This window comes from Lepus europaeus, unplaced genomic scaffold (assembly GCF_033115175.1).
Source record: "Lepus europaeus isolate LE1 unplaced genomic scaffold, mLepTim1.pri SCAFFOLD_628, whole genome shotgun sequence".
Lineage (NCBI taxonomy): Eukaryota > Metazoa > Chordata > Mammalia > Lagomorpha > Leporidae > Lepus > Lepus europaeus.
Genome location: NW_026909507.1, coordinates 17,525 through 39,400, shown reverse-complemented (window position 1 = coordinate 39,400; position 21,876 = coordinate 17,525). Strand labels below are relative to the sequence as shown.

Here is a 21,876-nt window from a genome sequence, read left to right as displayed (position 1 = left end):
TAACTTTTAAAAAATAGGAAGATTTTGGCCGGCACCACGGCTCACTAAGCTAATCCTCTGCCTGCGATGCCAGCACACCGGGTTCTAGTCCCGGTTGGGGCACTGGATTCTGTCCTGGTTGCCCTCTTCCAGTCCAGCTCTCTGCTGTGGCCCGGGAGTGCAGTGGAGGATGGCCAAGTGCTTGGGCCCTGCACCCGCATGGGAGACCAGGAGGAAGCACCTGGCTCCTGGCTTCAGATCGGCGCAGTGCGCCAGCCATAGCGGTCGTTTGGGGGTGAACCAACAGAAGGAAGACCTTTCTCTCTTCTCTCTCTCATTGTCTAACTCTGCCTGTCAAAAAAAAAAAAAAAAAAGGAAGATTTTTTCATCCAGATCTCCCACGTGGGTGGCGGGGGCCAAGCTCTCAGGCCACCTTCCGCTGCTTTCCACCGCACATTAGCCGGGAGCTCAGTCGGAAACAGAGTAGACAGGACACGAGCCTGGGCCCGTGGGGATGCTGGCTTATCTGCTACACCACAGCGTGGCCCAGCTTTTATTCTTAGACCTAAAATAGAAGCTGTGGACCGGGCTCCCTGCCTCCCGAGCTGCTGGTGCTGCCGGACCTGTGGGTCGTGTGCGTCCGGGGGTGTGACCTGGCTCTGTGGTCCCACGTGGTGCCCCTGGGTGACGCGAGCCGGGTCCCCCAGGTCCTTCACCGAGCAGCTGAGGAAGATCTCGAGAGACGCGGGCATGCCGATCCAGGGCCAGCCGTGCTTCTGCAAGTACGCGCAGGGGGCCGACAGCGTGGAGCCCATGTTCAGGCACCTGAAGAACACGTACGCCGGGCTGCAGCTGGTGGTGGTGATCCTGCCCGGGAAGACGCCCGTCTACGGTTGGTGCCCGCGGTCTCGCGCGTCTCTGGCTGTGCGTGTGGCCTGCGCCCCTTCCTGTGTCTCCTCGCTTCACAGCTGAGCAGGGGGAGGGGCTGGGTGGCCGTCGGGCCCCATCTGTCAGGGCTCAGGGCCCCACCATGTCTGTCCAAGTCACAGTCCTGGGGACCCAGCAACCCCGGGGCTCGTGGCGGCGTCTGCTGGCGTCCCATGCCCGTCTGCACTCTGCGGACAGGTGTCACGGAGCTCCCACTGAGTCAGCTACGGTGGCCTGAGCCCCTGGAAGGCAGAGATAAGCCACGCACAGCTCCTCTGTTCAGGAAGGCCCCAGGTGGCAGGCGGGCGTGGCGGGGTGCCTGGGGCAGAGGGAGCCACCCGGGATGCCACAGCGGTCTCCAGTGACCCCCGTCCAGCCGGGGACGGACCGCGGACACGTGAGAGCCGTGCTGCTGGCCGCCAAGCCCAACCTCCAAAAAAAGCAGGCGAGAGGAGCCGCGGCGTTGGCGCTATTAATACTGCCCCGGAGTCAGTGTTTCCAGAGCTGCCAGGGAGCGTCGCCCAGCTGCTTCCTGAAGTGTCCAGGGTGGGGGTGGCCGCGTGGCTCTTTGATGTCAGAGTCGCATCTGCCAGGGATTGAGGAGGCTGCTCTTTTTATTTTTAACAACGCGAGTGTGCGTGCTGGCGCGAGCCCTTTGATAGGTGTCGTCCCGCTCAGGAATCCCAGGCCCGCGGTGCTCCTGCGCTGGCGGAGCGGGAGGAGCCTGCCCAGCCTCCCTTGCTGATGCGGGTGGGACAGGGACTGGCATGGGGGCGAGCTGGACCTCCGCCTCCCCTCCCTGCGAGGCCGCCGGGGCGGGGGCGGGCGGCCGGCGGAGCCAGGTGCCAGCGAGAGCTGTGCCTTGTGTGTTTTGGCGTCCTCAGCTGAAGTGAAGCGTGTCGGGACACGGTGCTGGGCATGGCCACGCAGTGCGTGCAGATGAAGAACGTGCAGAGGACCACGCCGCAGACGCTGTCCAACCTCTGCCTGAAGATCAACGTGAAGCTGGGTGGCGTGAACAACATCCTGCTTCCGCAGGGCAGGTGAGGCGGGCAGCTCGCCGCGCCGGGCCCGCGGGCGCAGACAGGCCCCGGCCCCGTGGCCGAGCCCTGTCCCGCAGGCGGACGTGGGACCTGACAGCGCTGGGGGTCAGGTGCGGGGTCGGGGGCGCAGGGGCTCGAGGCTGCCCCTGAAATGGCCGGGAGGTGGCCTCCCCACCCCGCCCCCTGCAGTAGAAGCTGTGCGAGGGGCGGGGCGAAGGCAGGTGCACTTGGGAGCCACTGCTCACAGGGCCCAGCCTGAAGGAGCCAGGGCTCTGGCTGCCCGCCTGTCCCAGAGGACTGGGCCATGGGGGTGGGCAGTGGAGCTGCCCTAGAGTCCATAGCCTCTGGTCAAGCTCCCGCCAACCGCATGGTTCCTGACTGTCCTGGCGGGGCGCGAGGCCTTGCCATCCTCACAGGTGTCACACCGTCCTGAGACAGGTGCACTGACAGCACAACGGAGCCCTAACTGGAGCCCACATGACCCTGACCACAGACCAAGCCCCCCTGAACCCTGACCACAAAGACTGAACCCCCATCACCCTGACAACTGACTGAGCCCCCTCACCCTGACCACTGACTGAGCCCCCTCACCCTGACCACACTGAGCCCCCTCACCCTGACCACACTGACTGAGCCCCCTCACCCTGACCACACTGACTGAGCCCTCTCACCCTGACCACACTGACTGAGCCCCCCTCCCCCTGATCACTGACTGAGCCCTCCTCCCCCTGACCACAGACTGAGCCCCCTCCCCTGACCACAGACTGAGCCCCCTCCCCTGACCACAGACTGAGCCCCCTCACCTGACCACAGACTGAGCCCCCCTCCCCCTGACCACTGACTGAGCCCCCCTCACCCTGACCACAGACTGAGCCCCCTCACCCTGACCACTGACTGAGCCCCCCTCCCCCTGACCACTGACTGAGCCCCCCTCCCCCTGACCACTGACTGAGCCCCCTCCCCTGACCACAGACTGAGCCCCCTCACCCTGACCACAGACTGAGCCCCCTCCCCCTGACCACTGACTGAGCCCCTCACCCTGACCACAGACTGAGCCCCCTCACCCTGACCACTGACTGAGCCCCCCTCCCCCTGACCACTGACTGAGCCCCCTCCCCCTGACCACAGACTGAGCCCCCTCACCCTGACCACAGACTGAGCCCCCCCTCCCCTGACCACTGACTGAGCCCCTCACCCTGACCACAGACCGAGCCCCCTGAACTCTGACCACAAAGACTGAACCCCCATCACCCTGACCCACTGACTGAGCCCCCCTCCCCCTGACCACTGACTGAGCCCCCTCACCCTGACCACTGACTGAGCCCCCCTCCCCCTGACCACTGACTGAGCCCCCTCACCCTGACCACAGACTGAGCCCCCTCACCCTGACCACAGACCGAGCCCCTCTGAACTCTGACCACAAAGACTGAACCCCCATCACCCTGACCACTGACTGAGCCCCCTCCCCTGACCACTGACTGAGCCCCCTCCTCCTGACCACTAACTGAGCCCCCTCCCCCTGACCACTGACTGAGCCCCCCTCCCCCTGACCACTGACTGAGCCCCCCTCCCCCTGACCACAGACTGAGCCCCCTCCCCCTGACCACTGACTGAGCCCCCCTCCCCCTGACCACTGACTGAGCCCCTCCCCCTGACCACTGACTGAGCCCCCTCCCCCTGACCACTGACTGAGCCCCCTCCCCCTGACCACTGACTGAGCCCCCCTCACCCTGACCACTGACTGAGCCCCCCTCACCCTGACCACAGACTGAGCCCCCCTCCCCCTGACCACTGACTGAGCCCCCTCACCCTGACCACAGACCGAGCCCCCCTGAACTCTGACCACAAAGACTGAACCCCCATCACCCTGACCACTGACTGAGCCCCCTCCCCTGACCACTGACTGAGCCCCCTCCCCCTGACCACTGACTGAGCCCCCTCACCCTGACCACAGACCGAGCCCCCCTGAACTCTGACCACAAAGACTGAACCCCATCACCCTGACCACTGACTGAGCCCCCCTCCCCTGACCACAGACTGAGCCCCCTCCCCCCTGACCACAGACTGAGCCCCCCTCCCCCTGACCACTGACTGAGCCCCCTCCCCCTGACCACTGACTGAGCCCCCCTCCCCCTGACCACACTGACTGAGCCCCCCTCACCCTGACCACTGACTGAGCCCCCCTCCCCCTGACCACACTGACTGAGCCCCCTCACCCTGACCACTGACTGAGCCCCCCTCACCCTGACCACTGACTGAGCCCCCCTCCCCCTGACCACACTGACTGAGCCCCCTCCCCCTGACCACTGACTGAGCCCCCTCTCCCTGACCACTGACTGAGCCCCCCTCCCCCTGACCACTGACTGAGCCCCCTCCCCCTGACCACTGACTGAGCCCCCTCCCCCTGACCACTGACTGAGCCCCCCTCACCCTGACCACTGACTGAGCCCCCCTCACCCTGACCACAGACTGAGCCCCCCTCCCCTGACCACTGACTGAGCCCCCTCACCCTGACCACAGACCGAGCCCCCCTGAACTCTGACCACAAAGACTGAACCCCCATCACCCTGACCACTGACTGAGCCCCCTCCCCTGACCACTGACTGAGCCCCCTCCCCCTGACCACTGACTGAGCCCCCCTCCCCCTGACCACAGACTGAGCCCCCCTCCCCCTGACCACTGACTGAGCCCCCTCCCCCTGACCACTGACTGAGCCCCCTCACCCTGACCACTGACTGAGCCCCCTCCCCCTAACCACTGACTGAGCCCCCCTCCCCCTGACCACTGACTGAGCCCCCCTCCCCCTGACCACTGACTGAGCCCCCTCACCCTGACCACTGACTGAGCCCCCCTCCCCCTGACCACTGACTGAGCCCCCTCCCCCTGACCACTGACTGAGCCCCCCCTCACCCTGACCACTGCCTGCAGGGCCCTCCTCCCCCTGACCACTGACTGAGCCCCCTCCCCTAACCACTGCCTGCAGGGCCCTCCTCCCCCTGACCACTGCCTGCAGGGCCCTCCTCCCCCTGACCACTGCCTGCAGGGCCCTCCTCCCCCTGACCACTGACTGAGCCCCCTCCCCCTGACCACTGCCTACAGGGCCCTCTTCCCCCTGACCACTGACTGAGCCCCCCTCCCCCTGACCACTGCCTACAGGGCCCTCTTCCCCCTGACCACTGACTGAACCCCCCTCCCCCTGACCACTGCACTGCAGGGCCCTCCTCCCCCTGACCACTGCCTGCAGGGCCCTCCTCCCCCTGACCACTGCCTGCAGGGCCCTCCTCCCCCTGACCACTGCCTGCAGGGCCCTCCTGACCCTGACCACTGACTGCAGGGCCCTCCTCCCCCTGACCACTGCCTGCAGGGCCCCCCTCCCCCTGACCACTGCCTGCAGGGCCCTCCTGACCCTGACCACTAACTGCAGGGCCCTCCTCCCCCTGACCACTGACTGCAGGGCCCTCCTCCCCCTGACCACTGACTGCAGGGCCCTTCTGAACAGGTAGCAGGCACAGAGCCCGTGTCTGCAGTCACACGGGCTTGGACCTCGATGTCCGCTCCGTGCTGCGGCTTGGTCCTGTGCAAGTCCTGTGGGCGACGTGAGTGGGCTCAGCCGAGTCTGGGGCAGGAGCCCAGTGAGGGACCCAGACAGCTGTAACACGTCACCCCCGTCCCACCTAGGAGCAGCAGAGCGAGGCCAAGGGCACGACAGCTCGGGAGGGAGGGCCTGCAGAGGGCTGAGCCAGAGCAGCGGACGCGGCGGGAGCCTGCCAGGAGTGTCGGGTGTGCGGTGGAGGTGCGCGGGCCTTGAGAGCAGAGGAGTGCTGCCGCGGGACTGGGCCATTGCGGCCTCCGGGTGACCTGATCCAAGAGGCCAGCAGAGGTGAGACGCTCCCGCTAACCCACGGGGAGCGTTCCTGGCCTGGGGCGTGTACAGATGGAGCTTTCTCAGCTCATGGGCTGTGAAGGAAAGAGAGGAATCAGGACGGCTCCAGGGCCCTGAGCCCCTGCGGGAGACAGCAGGGAGACCACAGGAGCGGACGGCGGAAATTTGGGGTCCTCAGCACAGGGGCAGGTGTCTTGAGGGCGTGTAGCTGGGTGAGGTGAGGCCCCTGTTCCTGGGGCACTGGAGGTTCAGACGCCAGCCGCCGGCCGGGGAGATGGGAGCAGGGAGGGGGGAGACAGCCAGGTCCCGACGGCTGTGCAAGTGCATCCTGTATCCTGTGTCCAGTGCCAGGGCCATCTCGTTGCCGTGGCAGCCTGCCTCCGCGTGGGAGGGGCCGCGACGGGTTCAGCTAGCTCAGGGAGCTTTGCGTGGGACAAGCAGGGAGGGGAGGCAGCAAGGGCAGGCGTGGCATTGTCCAAGGTGTGGCCCAGCCGGTGTGGGGCTTGTGGAGGGTGCCCTGCAGGCCCTGTGTGGTCAGGGCCCCCAGCAGTGCTTCAGTGGCTTCTGGCCACTGTGGGTTGTGGACAGTGAGGCAGTGTCTGTGCGCATGTGCTGCCTTCCAAGAGGTTCCACATGACAGGGCGGGCAGGGAACAGCACACACCTGCCCAGCGTCTGCCCGGCACTCCCAGAGGGGCCGGCGCACAGCCCCGGGCAGGAGAGGCCCAGCTGCATTGAAGGGGAGACTTGCCCACCTGTTGCGGACCCTGAGACATGGGGGCACACAGATGAGACCCTCATGCAACTCCTCTCCCCTCGCTAGCAGCACTCGAGGCACAGGGGTGGGGGTGGGGGTGGGACTGCTTCCAGGCGTGTGACAGTGCCCAGCAGGCATACCTGTGCCAGCCCCAGGCGTAGCTCAGCTGGGGTCGCAGGTACACACAGCCCCGCACACAGAGCATTGCCACCTGGGAAGGGAGCGAAAACTGGGGGACGCCCTTCCTCGGCCCCTCTGTCAGTGCTCTGCTGGGCCCCTCTGCTTCCGGGAGCCTAGTGGCAGCTCCTGGTGGCTCCTGTCCCCTGTCTGTCCCCTGCAGATTCTGGCCAGCAGTCCTGGACCATGCATGGCGCAAGTACCTAGCCGCATGGTTCCACCAGGACCTGGTTCTTGCCCCACTCCCACAACTTGGGTTTCCTGGCCAGTGGACTGGCCCGGGAGGAGCCGTGGGCAAAGGTGCCGTGCTCTGCACACTGCCTTCCGCCCCTGGGACTGAGCAGAGCGCCATGGGGAGAGGGGAGCAGCCCACAGTCTGTGTCCCCCAACAAGGCTGCTCCTTGTCTGTGGGGCAGGGGTGGGGGCCTGCCAACTGCTGAGGAGCTTGGAGAGGCTAAGAAAGGTTCTGGAATCCGCCTGTATGTGCACAGCAGCCCCAGGACGATCCCCAGCTTCCCTTGCGCTGCGGAGTGGAGCCCTCTGTCGAGTGAGACGGGAGTCCTCCCCCGTGCCCTTCAGAGTGCTCCACAGGCATGCCCGGGACTCCCACAGGGCAGCCGTCTCCAGCCAGGGGCCGTGGGAGCGGACAGTCAGCGTGCATGGAGGTAGCGGTGTGGGCGTGCACAGACAGCACGCATGGAGGTAGCGGTGTGGGCGCGCACGGACGGTCAGTGTGCATGGAGGTAGCGGTGTGGGCGTGCACAGACAGCGTGCATGGAGGTAGCAGTGTGGGTGTGCAGAGACAGCACGCATGGAGGTAGCGGTGTGGGCGTGCACGGATGGTCAGTGTGCATGGAGGTAGCGGTGTGGGCGCGCACGGACGGTCAGTGTGCATGGAAGTAGCGGTGTGGGCGCGCACGGACGGTCAGTGTGCATGGAGGTAGCGGTGTGGGCGTGCACGGACAGCACGCATGGAGGTAGCGGTGTGGGCGCGCACAGACGGTCAGTGTGCATGGAGGTAGCGGTGTGGGCGCGCACGGACGGTCAGTGTGCATGGAGGTAGCGGTGTGGGCGTGCACGGACGGTCAGTGTGCATGGAGGTAGCAGTGTGGGCGTGCACGGACGGTCAGCGTGCATGGAGGTAGCGGTGTGGGTGTGCAGAGACAGCACGCATGGAGGTAGCGGTGTGGGCGTGCACGGACGGTCAGCGTGCATGGAGGTAGCGGTGTGGGCGCGCACGGACGGTCAGTGTGCATGGAGGTAGCGGTGTGGGCGTGCACAGACAGCGTGCATGGAGGTAGCGGTGTGGGCGTGCACAGACAGCACACATGGAGGTAGCGGTGTGGGCGCGCACAGACAGTCAGTGTGCATGGAGGTAGCGGTGTGGGCGCGCACGGACGGTCAGCATGCATGGAGGTAGCGGTGTGGGCGCGCACGGACGGTCAGCGTGCATGGAGGTAGCGGTGTGGGCGTGCACAGCACGCATGGAGGTAGCGGTGTGGGCGTGCACGGATGGTCAGCGTGCACAGAGGTAGCGGTGTGGGCGTGCACAGCCTCCCCGTGGCCGCAGGACCTGTGCCGCGGGAGCGGATGGTCCATGTGCACGGAGGTAGCCGTGTGGGTGTGTACGGATGGTCAGCGTGCATGGAGGTAGCGGTGTGGGCGTGCACAGCCTCCCCATGGCCCCAGGATCTGTGCCACAGGAGCAGACGGTCCGTGTGCGTGGATGTAGCGGTGTGGGCGTGCACGGACGGTCAGTGTGCACAGAGGTGGCGGGTGTGGGCGTGCACAGCCTCCCTGTGGCCCCAGGACCTGTGCCACGGGAGCAGACGGTCCGTGTGCGTGGAGGTAGCGGTGTGGGCGTGCACGGACGGTCAGTGTGCGTGGAGGTAGCGGTGTGGGCGTGCACGGACGGTCAGTGTGCGTGGAGGTAGCGGTGTGGGCGCGCACGAATGGTCAGTGTGCACAGAGGTGGCGGTGTGGGCGTGCACAGCCTCCCCGTGGCCGCAGGACCTGTGCCACGGGAGCAGACGGTCCATGTGCGTGGAGGTAGCGGTGTGGGCGTGCACGGACGGTCAGTGTGCGTGGAGGTAGCGGTGTGGGCGTGCACGGACGGTCAGTGTGCGTGGAGGTAGCGGTGTGGGCGTGCACGGACGGTCAGTGTGCGTGGAGGTAGCGGTGTGGGCGCGCACGGATGGTCAGTGTGCACAGAGGTGGTGGTGTGGGCGTGCACAGCCTCCCCGTGGCCCCAGGACCTGTGCCACGGGAGCAGACGGTCCGTGTGCGTGGAGGTAGCGGTGTGGGCGTGTACGGACGGTCCGTGTGCGTGGAGGTAGCGGTGTGGGCGTGCCCGGGCTCCCTCTCAGACTTCCTCTTGCCGTCCATGTCTGCTTGCCCTCGATGGATTTGAAAGCTTTACCGTGCTGCCCTCGGCACCAGGTCAGGTGCCTGCCGCTCATGGCAGCTTCTCCCCACAGGCCCCCCGTGTTCCAGCAGCCGGTCATATTTCTGGGTGCAGATGTCACTCACCCACCCGCTGGGGATGGCAAGAAGCCCTCGATCGCCGCCGTGAGTGCTCGGGGCCCTCCCTCGGGGACGCCCTCCTGCGGGGGCCTGGTGGTGTTCTGAGAGGCGCGGGGCTTACCGGACTGCCGGCTGCTGAGAGCAGCCTTTGTGGCCAGTGGGTGCTTGGAGGGGCGAAGCCCAGGGCTCTGAGGTAGCCCCACCCAGAAGCCCCTAAACCAGACGAGGGCTGCCTGCAGCCTTTTGGGGGCTCCCCTGCTTCTCCCCTGAGATCTGAGCTTTGTAGCCCCGAGCAGATGCTAAGGCACATGGAGCACTAAGCAGACGGTCTGATAGTCTGCCCTGTCCCGCAGTGTGCTGGCCGGGGAGCGCCCTGCGCTCGCCCGTGCGGCCCTGGCGTCAGCTCTTCCGTGGCTGCTTCTCAGGAGCCAGTGGCCTTGCCTGCTGGCCTTTTATTTAAAAAAAAAAAAAAAAAAAAAAAAAAACACCTGACCCAGGCTGCTCTTCAACGAGTGGTTTGTGAGCTCTGGAAGGCAGAGTGATGCGCGGAGCCGCGGTGCCCAGGTGGCCCCACAGGGCACTCTCCGGTGTGCAGAGGGGTGCCCGCGGCCCCCCACTCCTGCTGGCCCCTGGGCGCCTCGTCTCTAGGCTGCGGAGGGGCAGGGGCCGGTGTTCTCCGGCCCGGCTCTCAACCGGCAGCCACAGATGCGTGTCTGGTGACGCGTTTGTTTACCCCAACTTGACATGGATCGGAGCCAGTGTGTTCTCTTGGTTTGAGAGAAAAAGCAGAGCCCGAGGCAGGACCCAGGATGTGGAGCGGGAGCGGGAGCGGGAGGGAGTTGGTCCCAAGGCAGGGGTGAGGCTTTCCAGGCCAGAGACTCCGGGACGCAGGCCCTGCCTCTGGGCACCAGAGGTTCCCTTCTGAGCGTTGCCAGCACCTGCGGATGGCGCCGTCCTGAGCAGGAGGGGAGCAGCGGGGGTGGCGTCCCCGGGGCCCAGGGGCCGGCTGATTAGCAACATGTGCCCCCGGCTGCAGAATGAGCTTCCTTCCGGGCAGTCGTGTCTTCTGCTCTGTATCTTGAGCAAACTTCTGTTCTTTGTAAGCCCCATCGCCACACACGAGGAGTGACGTCACCAGTGCTCGTGTAGCTGGTCATGGTGGGAGGCTGGGAGCCTGGCGCCCGCGTCCCTCCCCGGGGCTGTCCGTGTGCGCCACGAGAGGACGCTCACTGTGTGTCCCCACAGGTCGTGGGCAGCATGGACGCCCACCCCAACCGCTACTGCGCCACCGTGCGGGTGCAGCAGCACCGGCAGGAGATCATCCAGGACCTGGCCGCCATGGTGCGCGAGCTGCTCATCCAGTTCTACAAGTCCACGCGCTTCAAGCCCACCCGCATCATCTTCTACCGCGACGGCGTCTCCGAGGGCCAATTCCAGCAGGTGGGCGCCCTCGCCCGGCCCGAGGCAGGCCAGCTTCTGAGGTGGAGCAGAGGAGGGGAGAGAGCAGGGCTGTGTCTGGGTTGGGGCCTGGCTGTCTGCAGCGCTCTTGCCGAGGGGCGGGCTGGGGTGGGGGAGGCTGCCTTACTGGGAGGGCGGGGTTCGTTCTTTCCAGGCCAAGGTGCCTTGGCCTGACAGCCGTCCCGGCCTGGAACTCAGACGATGAATGAGCTGATGTTTCTCCCTGTTGGCGCTCTCCACGCCACCTGGGCTTTTGTAGGGAGGTAGAAATACGGTGTGGGCCGCACCCGGTGCTAGGGAAGACCCAGCCGGGTGGGAAACACCCTTGGTAGCTGGCCTGCTGTGTCTCTGAGGCCTGGGCAGGTGGATGGCCTGGGACGAGGCGTGTGCACTCAGCGTCCTGGTCTCCTGGGCGGACAGAGCCGCTGCTCCTGCACTGGCCAGCCTGGTGCTGACCTCCTCCCGGAGTGCCCGCTGCACCCGTTCTGCGTGAGGGATCTGCCGTCCGGTTCTTACCGCCCTGCGAACACCCTCCAGGTGTCTCGGAATCACAGCTGGGTTTTCCTGGCCCGGAACCAGCCTGTCTTGTTGCGGCGTCGTGGCGTGGTAGTTGACAGGGACAGTTGAGTGTGGGTCCATCTGTCTGACCTGGAAGTGAACAGGGGCCGCTCACTGCCCGTGGGTATCGGGGCTGGTGCTAGTGTGCCAGGTGCCTGGCCTGCCACCGCTAGTCTTGCCCTGCGAGGCCGGGGAGCGGAGATTGGGGCTCCTCCGGAGCCACAGCGCCGGTGGAGAGCTGGGTTCTGAACTCGGGGCCTCCTGAGCCCAAGTCCTCTCTAGCAGAGTGTGCTGAAGCAGGTTCAGCAGGTGCGGGTGAGAGCGCCCGGTCCCGTGTGGCTCCCGCGGTGCCTTTTCTACCACGACACCTGCAGAGGGAGAAGTCGTGCCTGGCAATGTGCTGATGGGGCCGGGAGGCCGCACTCCGTCTGTGGGCTGCATGGCCGTGCTGCCGGGGGTTCCGGGAGCGAGCGGCCCTGAGCGCGTCCCTCGCCGCCCTAGGTTCTCCACCACGAGCTGCTCGCCATCCGCGAGGCCTGCATCAAGCTGGAGAAGGACTACCAGCCGGGGATCACCTTCATCGTGGTGCAGAAGCGGCACCACACCAGGCTCTTCTGCACGGACAAGAACGAGCGGGTGAGTGTCCCCGGGGCCCTGCAGACCCGGCCTCCAGCGTCAGAGGCAGGCTCCCCTCCGTGTGCTGAGGACCCTCGGTGTGTCAGTCACACAGGGGGCGGGTCCAGGCCTGCCACTGCCAGGTCGTTTGTCCCGAAAATCAGCTGGAAAGGCAGTTCAGACAGGCATGGGACGGGCTGGACCCCATGGCCATGGCCGTGGCCATGCGATGAGGAGGAAATGGGTGGAGTGGAGACATCCAGGTCCCCACCCTGCTTGTTCCAGACGAGCATAGAAGCCATACGGCAGTGGTATGGAGAGGATGGGAGCAAGCAGGTGTGCCAGCCCAGGCCGGCCCCCAGGTGCTCCTCAGCAGGTTTGTGGCTGTGACAGCCAAAGAAAGCTCTGTGTCCCCTCTCGGGATGAGCAAAACTAAGTCTTTAGCAGACAGCTGCCCTACGTGTGGCCACCTGTGTCAAAGCGACTACCAGGACAGGAGGAAGTGCGTAGAGGGGAGTCGGCCTGGCGCCCGGGAGGGAGGCGGAGGCGGCAGCTGGGGACAGAATAGGCGGAGGGGCACTGTCGCGGGTGTGCCTGCACCGGGACCTGCACGGGAGAGATTGACCCGCCCGCCGCCCACCTCTGCTGGAACCGGGCACGGGTGCGTCAGGAGTGGCGCGGGGAGCCGCGGAAGCAGGGCCTCCCCCGGGCAGAGGAGGTCTCCAGAGAGTTCCAAACCTGTCTCCTAAAGACGTTTCTTATCATTAGACAAATTTTAAGTCGACAGAAGAAATGAAGTTTACAAAGGCTTGAACCATCCAGCTCGCTTCTGTAGCTCAGGCCTGAGATACGTGACGAGGATGGCAGTGCAGGGCGCGCAGAACCCAGCAGGAGCAAGAGGGTTTCTTTTAAAGCCCCTGCCAGGCCACTGAAACCATGCAGTCTGCGGACGTGGCTGCGATGTTGTGGGACAGGAAGGAGACCCATAAAATAACCCGGCGTGGCCCCGCCTCCCTCAGCCCCAGGCCTGCACCTGTGCCCCGCTCCCCTCCTGGAATGGACAGGAAGATAGCAGAGGAGCAAGAAGGCAGCACAGCAAATGAAAATCGGAACCTGCTTTCCAAACGGGAACCGCGGGCGACGGAAACTACCCAGGCTGGCCCCAGAGGGCGCTGCGGGGTCCGTCCCTGCTCATGGTAGTGTTTGTTCATTTGTAAAGCCGAATGGCCGAGGGAGGGCGAGACAGAGACCTTCCATCCACTGACTCCCTCCCCAGATGCCCGCAGCAGCCAGAGCTGGGCCAGGCTGAGGCCAGGAGCCCGGAGCTCCGTCCTGGTCTCCCACCTGGGAGGCAGGGGCCCAGGTGCTCGGAGCGTCAGCCTCTCCTCCCCGGGCACCTTGGTTGGAAGCAGAGGTGATGCGCATCCCAAGCAGCAGCTTAACCTGTTGGCACCACAACGCCTACACCCCCAGGATTCAAAGATTTAGTTAATGTATTTGGAAGACAGAGGGAGAGAGCAAGAGGGAGACAGATCTTCCATCTTCCAAATGGCCACAACAGCCAGAGCTTTGTGAACCCAATGCCAGGAGCCAGGTATCCCATCCAGGTCTCCCGCGGGAGTGTCGGGGGCCCAGCACTGCGCCGCCTCCCATGGCTTTCCCAGGTGCGTTAGCCGGGCGCTGGGCCGGAAGCAGAGCAGTCGGGACGCTGGCACTGCGGTGGGGGCTGCCGGTGTGTCAGCCCCAGCTGAACCCGCTGTGCTGTAATGCTGGCCCCTTGTGGGCAGAGCCACCAAGTCATCCTGGAACAACCTTGCACGAAGTGTGCAGAGAATGGGAGAGTGGGAGGAACAGTAATACGTGGGGTCACTCACGGTGCCATGAGTCTCGAGCCACGCATCCCAGGCCCAGATCTGCTTCCTGCGTGGCCTGGCCGCTTGACCCTAAGCTGTCTCTGAGCCCCGCGCTGCCTCCCTGGGAGGTCCCACAGGTGGGCGGAGCACCCTTGGGATTCTGGGAGAGCATCCTGGGGAAGCCTGTGTGCGGAGGGTGGCAGCGGTGCTGGGAGCAGTGAACAGTGGGGTGCGAGCTGCCCGCCTGTGAGCACCAGCAGGAGAGACAGTGGTGTGCTCCCGTGCACGAGCACACAGCAGGCAGCAGCCCAGACCTGTGGTGCACGCGCACAGCTTTGCAGTCCCCGACAAGGTACCATGCCAGCGGGCACTGACAGGTGTGGCAGGAACAGAGCAGCCCTGTGGGGAGAATCGGGCCTCGCTCAGATCACAGCCTGGCAGGCACGGGGCTGGGGTCTGGAAGAGGTCAGGGCCCCCATGGCTCCCGAATTCCTTCCTTCTTCCTTTCTTTCTTTAAAAAGATTTATTTGTTTATTTGAAAGAGTTACACAGAGAGAAAATGAGAGGCAGAGAGAGAGAGAGAGGTCTTCCATCCATTGGTTCACTCCTCAGATGGCTGCAATGGCCGGAGCTGGGCCGATCTGAAGCCAGGAGCTTCCTCCAGGTCTCCCACGTGGGTGCAGGAGCCCAAGGACATGGGCCATCTTCTACCACTTTCCTGGGCCATAGCAGAGAGCTGGATTGGAAGTGGAGCAGCCAGGACTCAAACCAGCACCTATATGGGATGCTGGCACTGCAGGAGGCGGCTTTATCTGCTATGCCACAACCCCGGCCCCCCAAATTCTCTTTCAAAAAATCTGAAGGTTAGAAAAAGGCTGCCCTAAGGGAAAGTGCGAGTTCCCGGGCACCGGTCGGCTGTCCGCACATTCCACGTCACGTGTCTGAAGCCGAAGCAGGCTGCCGGTGGCAGGGGACTGCCAGCAGGGACGCGAGGCGAGGGCATGGTTGTTGTGTCAGTCGGCTTTCTGTGTCTGTCAGCGACAGTTTCTGTCTAGGTCACAAATCAAAATAGCAGTGACCAGGGTGCAGGGCCGTGTGTAACTTGTGGACGGTGACGGAACATGGCGAGAAACCCCAGCCCCAACACAGCCGCTCTGTCGCCGCCCTGCCTGTGCCCTAACGAGCTTCCTTGTTAACAAAGGTCGGCAAGAGCGGGAACATTCCAGCGGGCACGACCGTGGACACGAAGATCACACACCCGACCGAGTTTGACTTCTACCTGTGCAGCCACGCCGGCATCCAGGTGAGCACAGCGGGCACGCTCGGGGGCGCTCACGCCCCGGCTGCACGGACTGGGGGCCAGGTGGCCCTCGGGGTGCGGCCCTCAGGGTACTGGCGGCAGGACCTCCCTGAGGAGGCCCCATTTTGTTGAGTTGAGGTCCAGGCAGGAGGGCGAGGGAGTGTCCAGGACAGGTGCCGTGCGTCTGGCGCCTTGGGAGCTGAGAGGTGCGGCTGAGCGGGGACGCGGCCCCCCGGCTGCCGTGGGGTGGGATAGCAGGCCGGGCCCAGGTCAGGACGGGCTCCCGCTGTGCCCTGGGCACACAGGAAGGCCGCTCGGGGGCTTCCCGTGGCTAACAGTGCGACCACACAAGGGCCCCACCCACTGCAGGCGCTGGCCCTCCCTGGAGAGCACCTTGCTGTCAGCAGCCCTCGGCTTTCCAGATGGGACGCAAGGTCCCTCCCCAAAGAATCAGGACCTAACATCTGGGAGCTCACTGTGAACTTGACCTTGATTTATGTTCACTTGGTTTGAAAGAGAGAACGAGGCAGGGCCCTTCCATCCTCTGGTTCATTTCCTGAACACCTGCGGCAGCCAGGCTGGGCCAGGCTGGGCCAGGCTGGGCCGGAGCCTGGCACGCCGCCAGGTGCCGGGGCCGTCATCTGCTTCCTCCTGGGCGGGTGTTAGCGTCAGAAGCAGAGCCGGAACTCGAACCCAGGCACCCTGATCCCCAGCTGGCCACTTAGCCGTTGTACCAGGTGTCTGCTCCCGAATGTGAGCTCTTGATGTTCCGATGGGAATATTTAACGTTCCCTGTCATTTATGCCACTGTTGGCTAGGGAGCTGTGGCCCGGGCCGTGTGTGGTCCGCAGCCCGAGAGCCCAGGCTGGCTGCACACTGCATCTGAGTGGCGGGTGGCCACCCTGGAGCTGTCCACTGCCTGCCACGGAGCAAGCAGCAGGCCGTGCCGCGTGTCCCCGGCCTGGCTCCCCACACTGCCAGGGCCTCTGTGGCTGCCTTTCAGGAATGTGCTGAGCAGGTGGGGCTGTGACGGCGGGGAGGGCGGCTCGGCTGCTGCTCTCGCTGCAGACCTGAAGCTACGGAAACTGCAGAAATGATTGGTGCCCCAGCCCCGGGCTGGCATGCTGCCGACCGCGGGGACTGGGGGTGGAGATCCTTTTCTGTGGGTGTAGGAGGAAGCCCTGATGTTTGCGGGGTGCTGGAGAGCTGGTGGGGCCGTGGGATGAGAGCTGGGTGCGTTTTCCATGACCTTTTTGAACCCCCTCATAGCAGACGACACGGCCTTCAGTGTGGCCACTTGAAGTGTGTGATCGATGCACACTGCGTGTCCTTATGCGACATGTGAGTGCACGCCGGATTGAGAGAGAGAGAGAGACAAGGAACAGATCTTGCAACAGCCAGGGCTGGGCTGGGCTGAAGCCAAGGGCCAGGAGCTTCCTCCGGGTCTCCCACATGGATGCAGGGCCCAGGGATGTGGGCCATCTTCTGCTGCCTGCCCAGGCCATAGCAGGGAGCTGGGATCTTACAGTGGAGCAGCCGGGACACAAACCGGTACCCACAAGGATGCTGGTGTCGCAGGCCGAGGCTTTGCCCGCTGCACCACAGCGCTGACCCTGAAACACTTCTCATTTTCTTTGTGTTGGGAATGTTCCAAACCTAGTGTGTGGGCGTGCACACTCACACACACCTTTATCTGGGGCGGAGCAGGGGGACAGAGAAAGCTGCCACCTGCTAGCTCACTCTCCAGATGCCCGTAGCAGCCATGACTGGGCCAGGGCCTGAGCCGGGAGCCGGGAGCGCATGCGGTCTCCAGGGGTGCAGGGAGCCCGCCGCTGGAGCCGCCAGTGACTGGCCATCAAGCCAGGCGCTCTGATCTGGGAGGCAGGCTTCTTTTTTTCTTCAGTGTATGTATATGTGTGTGTGTTGAGCCGCTCCCACCACCGGTGAATTCCCCCACGGCTTACAGTGGCTGGAGCAGGGCGCTGGGACAGATCCCGGTCTCCTGTGCCGGGCGGCGGGCGCCTCCCTGGGTCTTCACGGCCAGAAGTCTGAGCCCAGGAGCACAATGGGCCAGGTACTCAGACGGGGAACAGAAGCACCTTTTTAAAAAGATTTTATTTATTTATTTGAGAGTCAGAAAAGTTACAGAGAGGGAGGGACAGAGAGAAAGGCCTTCCATCCATTGGTTGCCTCCCCAGATGGCCACAACAGCTAGAGCTGGGCCGATCTGAAGCCAGGAGCCAGAGGCTTCCTCCTGGTCTCCGACATGGGTGCCAGGGCCCAAACACTTGGGCCGTCTTCTGCTACTTTCCCAGGTGCATTAGCAGGGAGCTGGACTGGCAGAGGAGCAGCCGGGACTCAAACCGTGCCCATGGAGCGATGCCGGTGCCGCAGGCAGAGGCTTAGCCCACTGTGCCACAGCGCCAGCCCCAGGCGTCTTAACCCTCAGCTGGACGGCCACTGTGTGCGGTGTTGCTGCGTGAGGACGCTGGCTGGCAGCCAGCTCTTCACACGCGTGCTGTTAGCAATCAGGATGACGTGGCGCTGCGTCTCTGTCGCAGACACCCCTCCACGGGTCTTTTTCCTAAAGAGCTCACAACTGACTGGCGCTCCGCTGTGCTTTCAGGGGACAAGCAGGCCCTCCCACTACCACGTGCTGTGGGATGACAATCGCTTCTCTTCCGATGAGCTGCAGATCCTGACCTACCAGCTGTGTCACACCTACGTGCGCTGCACGCGCTCCGTCTCCATCCCGGCGCCGGCCTACTACGCTCACCTGGTCGCCTTCCGCGCCAGGTACCACCTGGTGGACAAAGAACACGACAGGTGGGTGTCGCGTACGTCGCAGCTGCCAGCGCGCCCCTCCGCAGCCCCGGTTAGTGACGGCCATTCTCTCTCTGCCCGCCCCCCCCTCCCCGGCTCTGCAGCGCTGAAGGAAGCCATACCTCTGGGCAGAGCAACGGGCGAGACCACCAGGCCCTGGCCAAGGCCGTGCAGGTCCACCAGGACACACTGCGCACCATGTACTTTGCTTGACGTGTTTTCGTGTCCTGCGATCGTCACGTGAGACCAGCCACACTCAGACCACAGAGGCCCAGCCCTCCCCGACAGCCAGCACCGGGCAGCCGACTGGAGACGCCACTGGTTTTACCCGATTCTCCATTTTCCAGAATGCCTTCCGTCCCAGATTTCAACTCGGCTTTTGAACTGCAGGCCTGTAAGACCCCACCGCCGTAGGAAATGTGGTTTGCCAAAATCTGAGCTGCTGATTAGAGTCGAGCCCCGTGTCCCCTAAGATCCTCCCAAACCAGTCTATGAACTCAGGGCTTTAAAGCATTTTTAATTTATTTGGTCATTGAATTTACTTGTTTTTAACACACGATTGTCTATGAAATTGATGGGCTCAAACTAGCTGTGAACCTCTGAGAGAAAGCGACAGAAGCACCATTGTGGTTTTAAAGCCTTGAACATTCAGACGTCGTCACGACACTGCGACCCACGCGGCACTCGTGGCTCGTGGCTCCTGGCGTGGCGGGCAGCCCCGCCACACCAGCTGCAGGTGCCTCCCGCCGAGGGGCGGTGGCAGAAGACGGGCCGCATGTGTTCAAAGCGCTGACAGGTCCAGAGAGATTGGCAGACAAGTGCCATTTTAATAAAAATGTATTTAAAAAAAAAAAAAAAAAGAAGAAGAAGAAGAAGAAGAAGAGACAATATACCGAGAGTCTAATCATAAGATTTGTCCTACGGGACTGTGACATTTGTTTTCCAAAGTTTCTGAAGAATACGGGTCTGTGGTGATAAATACAGTACAATCCTCCCCCACTGTTCTTCTGTCTGTGACCTAAGAGAGAATATATATCTGGTTTGCAGTATTAATGTGCTAGGTAGATGCTGTCCCCACTCACTGTGCGGCACATCGGGACACCCGGCCAGCTCCCGTGGCCCTCCGTGCTGGTGTGCAATCCGCGTGACCGCCACCCGCTGCCCCACGGCCGGGCCCCAGACGCTGGGTCGCCGGTCTGGAAAGTGCGCCCGTGGGCAGTGTCCCAGGGTGACAGCAGGCAGCGTGCGCGTGCTGAGTGGGCTGCTCGTCCGTGTACGATGTTAGTAAGAACGCAATCCGTGTTCCACGTGGAAAGTCCGGGAGGAGCCGGGCCTCCCCTCAGCTCCTCCCGCCCAGCCCTGGCCACAGTTACCTCTGGCCCGAGCGCTGTGCGTGCGTCTGTGTGCAGGTGGGGGTCTCAGTGCCGGCATAGTCTCTCCTCTATCTTTTCCCCTCTGGGGCTCTACGCCAGAAGCCTCTGCCCTAAGAGCTGCAGGCAGCCTCTGCTGTTGATTGGCGGGTGGCGGGGACCCACTCTGGCTCAGATTACCAGGCGCGCTCAAGCTAAGGGGCCGCGTCTCGCGGTGGTTCTTGGCACATGCAGGTTCCGGGCCGAGGCGCCTGAGCTGGGGACCGTGGGGGAGGCAGGGCTTGGGCCCAATCCGTGCGGCGATGGTCGGGGAGTTCTGGGCGCAGGGGGCCCTGGGCGCTGGGGAGGGCGTAGTCTGTTAGCCCTGCGCCCGCTCTGTGAAACTCCGAGTGGTGACACCTTGAGTGGACCGCTGGCCTGAATGCCAACGGCTGCGGCTCCCGTCTCTCAGGTTCCTCACTGCCAGCCTCCCGCCCGGCGTGCGCAGCCCCTGCCCACCCCACCGCCTGGGGCCGTCCCACCCTACTGCTAAGTAAGGTGTGCCTTGCTCCCAGCAGCCTGAATGTAGGACTCGGGTTCGTTGTCGAGGAAAACTGGGCCTCAGTGCGTCCCCTTAGAGGAGGCCTCCCCGCACGACCCCCGTCCCGCGTGGTGAGGTCCGCGCTTTCCCGAGAAGGGGCGTGCCGGGCCTGGGGCAGCCCTGCGGCAGTGTGTGGCCGGCCCCGCCCGCCCCCCTGACCCCGGTGCCCTGGGAGGCTGCCCGGCTGCCCGGCGTTCGGTGTTACTTTGTCGTGTTGCTTTTCTTGCTGTTCAGTGTGAATGTTGCTATTTATTTCCCCCTCTGCCCTGGTTCCTATGGCCAGCGTGGCTGTGCGCGCATGTGGTGCCCGATGGATCTGCGAGCGGCCATCTTCCCCAGCTTTTGTAGTTGTTAGTCCCGGGTGCCGGGGACTTCTGTTTGCGAGCCACAGGTCTAGTCTTTCTGGATGAGTTGCTTTTCGTAGTCCTGCGCAATGTGATTTCACACTGGCCTGCGAGGTGACTCGGATGTGATTTTTGCAAAGCAGTTTTGCAGTCAGATTCTATATTTGATACGATGTTAGGGTGGCCCGCTTGCAGGCTCGCGTCCAGAGGGGCCGCGGCGGGCGGCTGCGGCCTGTGGAAGGGTGGTCTTTGTGGGCGTGCTCCCCACGCCAGAGGCAGCTCTGGGAGGGACAGCTTGGGGCTGCCTGAGCCGGAGAGCCGCCAACCCCAGGGGCCCGGAGAAGCCATGCAAACCCCGCCCGTGACCTCTGTGTGACTGCCCTTGCGCTCCTGGGGAAAGGAATGTACGCCGCCGCGTGGTGTGGCGGCTCGAGGCCCTGCGGCACAGACACGCCGCACACGTGGCCTCCTCACGGGGCTGGCCGTGTCGCACGCGTCGCCAACTCTTTTCTCTAAGGAAGATTTCAACTCAGAATAATTGCACTGATTTTTTTTGGGGAGGGGGGCAACTTGTTTCTGTTGTGTCCGACCGGCACGTGCGTGCTCGTGGATGCTCGTGAGTGGGTTCGTGGTGCTGGGTGCGACAGGTGGCCCCGCCACGTTCTCAGCGCCGCGTGGGCTTGGGTCTGCTGCTCGCCTCAACTCGTCCTCTTGTTCTGGAAGGAACTTTCCCATCTCCTGACAGCAGGGCATGCTCCCCCTCCCCCCAAGCACTTTGCCCTCGATCCACCCAGGCTGTGGCGGCGGCATGGCCGGGGGAAGTGGCGGCGAGGTCACCGCTGTGTCAAAGCCATCGCTGGTGGCTGCGGCTCGGGAGTCGCCTGAGTGTCCACGCGGGCCTCGCGTGGGCTTCTCTGGTTGTGTTCTGCAGTTTACGGTCTCGAGTGAATGTATCGGCCTCGCCAGGCCACTGAGGAAGGTGGCGTCTAAATACCTTTTAGTTTAAAAATTACAAAAACAAAAGCAAACCAAGCGCAGATCAAAGCTACCTCTGAACTCCCCAGTGGATTCCCGTGTGCTCTTAGGCGTAGCTGTCTACACTGAAAGTAGCCAGAGTGTTCCCTGACCACACGGAGGGGTAACATCTGTCTGCCACTTCTGGCTTGAAAGCCCAGTGCTACACCGTGGCCAGGGGCGGCCCCAGCCTGCGTCGGCCCGGCTGGCGGCAGAGGCGCCGCGCTAAGACCCGGCTTTGCCCTGTCCCTCCAGGAAGGCACTTACTTAGGAGTGGGTTAAAGTGTCCCCCTTGCTCTCTCCGCCCCCTGTTCTACACGCTGTAAAATCCCCACGGTGCTCCACGCCGACCCTCACAGATCACAGAAGCCAGAGCAGGCAAATGGACCTTCTCACCTTGGGACGTGAGCTACCGCACGCGACTTGAAACATGCTGAGGGTTGAAGGCAAGGCGCTCTGTTCCAGGCCAAGGCCCACCGCTGGAGAGGAGGCAGGGTCCCCACCGGCAGGGGCCGGCACGGGGGTGCCCCCTGCGTGCTTTCCGCCCTCCCCAAGGCTGGCGTCTGCTGCCGATGCTGCCTCCAGTGGCTGCGGTTTGCCCTTGGGACATCCCTAACCCCGGTCTTGGGCAGTCACTCTATTTAGCGCTGGTTCCCGTCAGTGCTTCCCGGAT

General features: G+C 63.9%; 1 protein-coding gene across 1 annotated transcript; it reads left to right on the top strand.

Moving 5' to 3' along the window:
• The first annotated feature begins 692 nt into the window (after window positions 1-692).
• On the top strand, window positions 693-21,075 carry LOC133755617 (protein argonaute-2-like). Its single transcript, XM_062185692.1, is given in 9 exon segments — window positions 693-871; window positions 1,791-1,805; window positions 1,808-1,949; window positions 9,243-9,333; window positions 10,534-10,728; window positions 11,806-11,940; window positions 14,974-15,075; window positions 17,699-17,898; window positions 18,000-21,075. Coding segments are annotated over 9 exon segments (1,131 nt in total). The 5' UTR covers window positions 693-729; the 3' UTR covers window positions 18,109-21,075.
• Window positions 21,076-21,876: the final 801 nt, after the last annotated feature.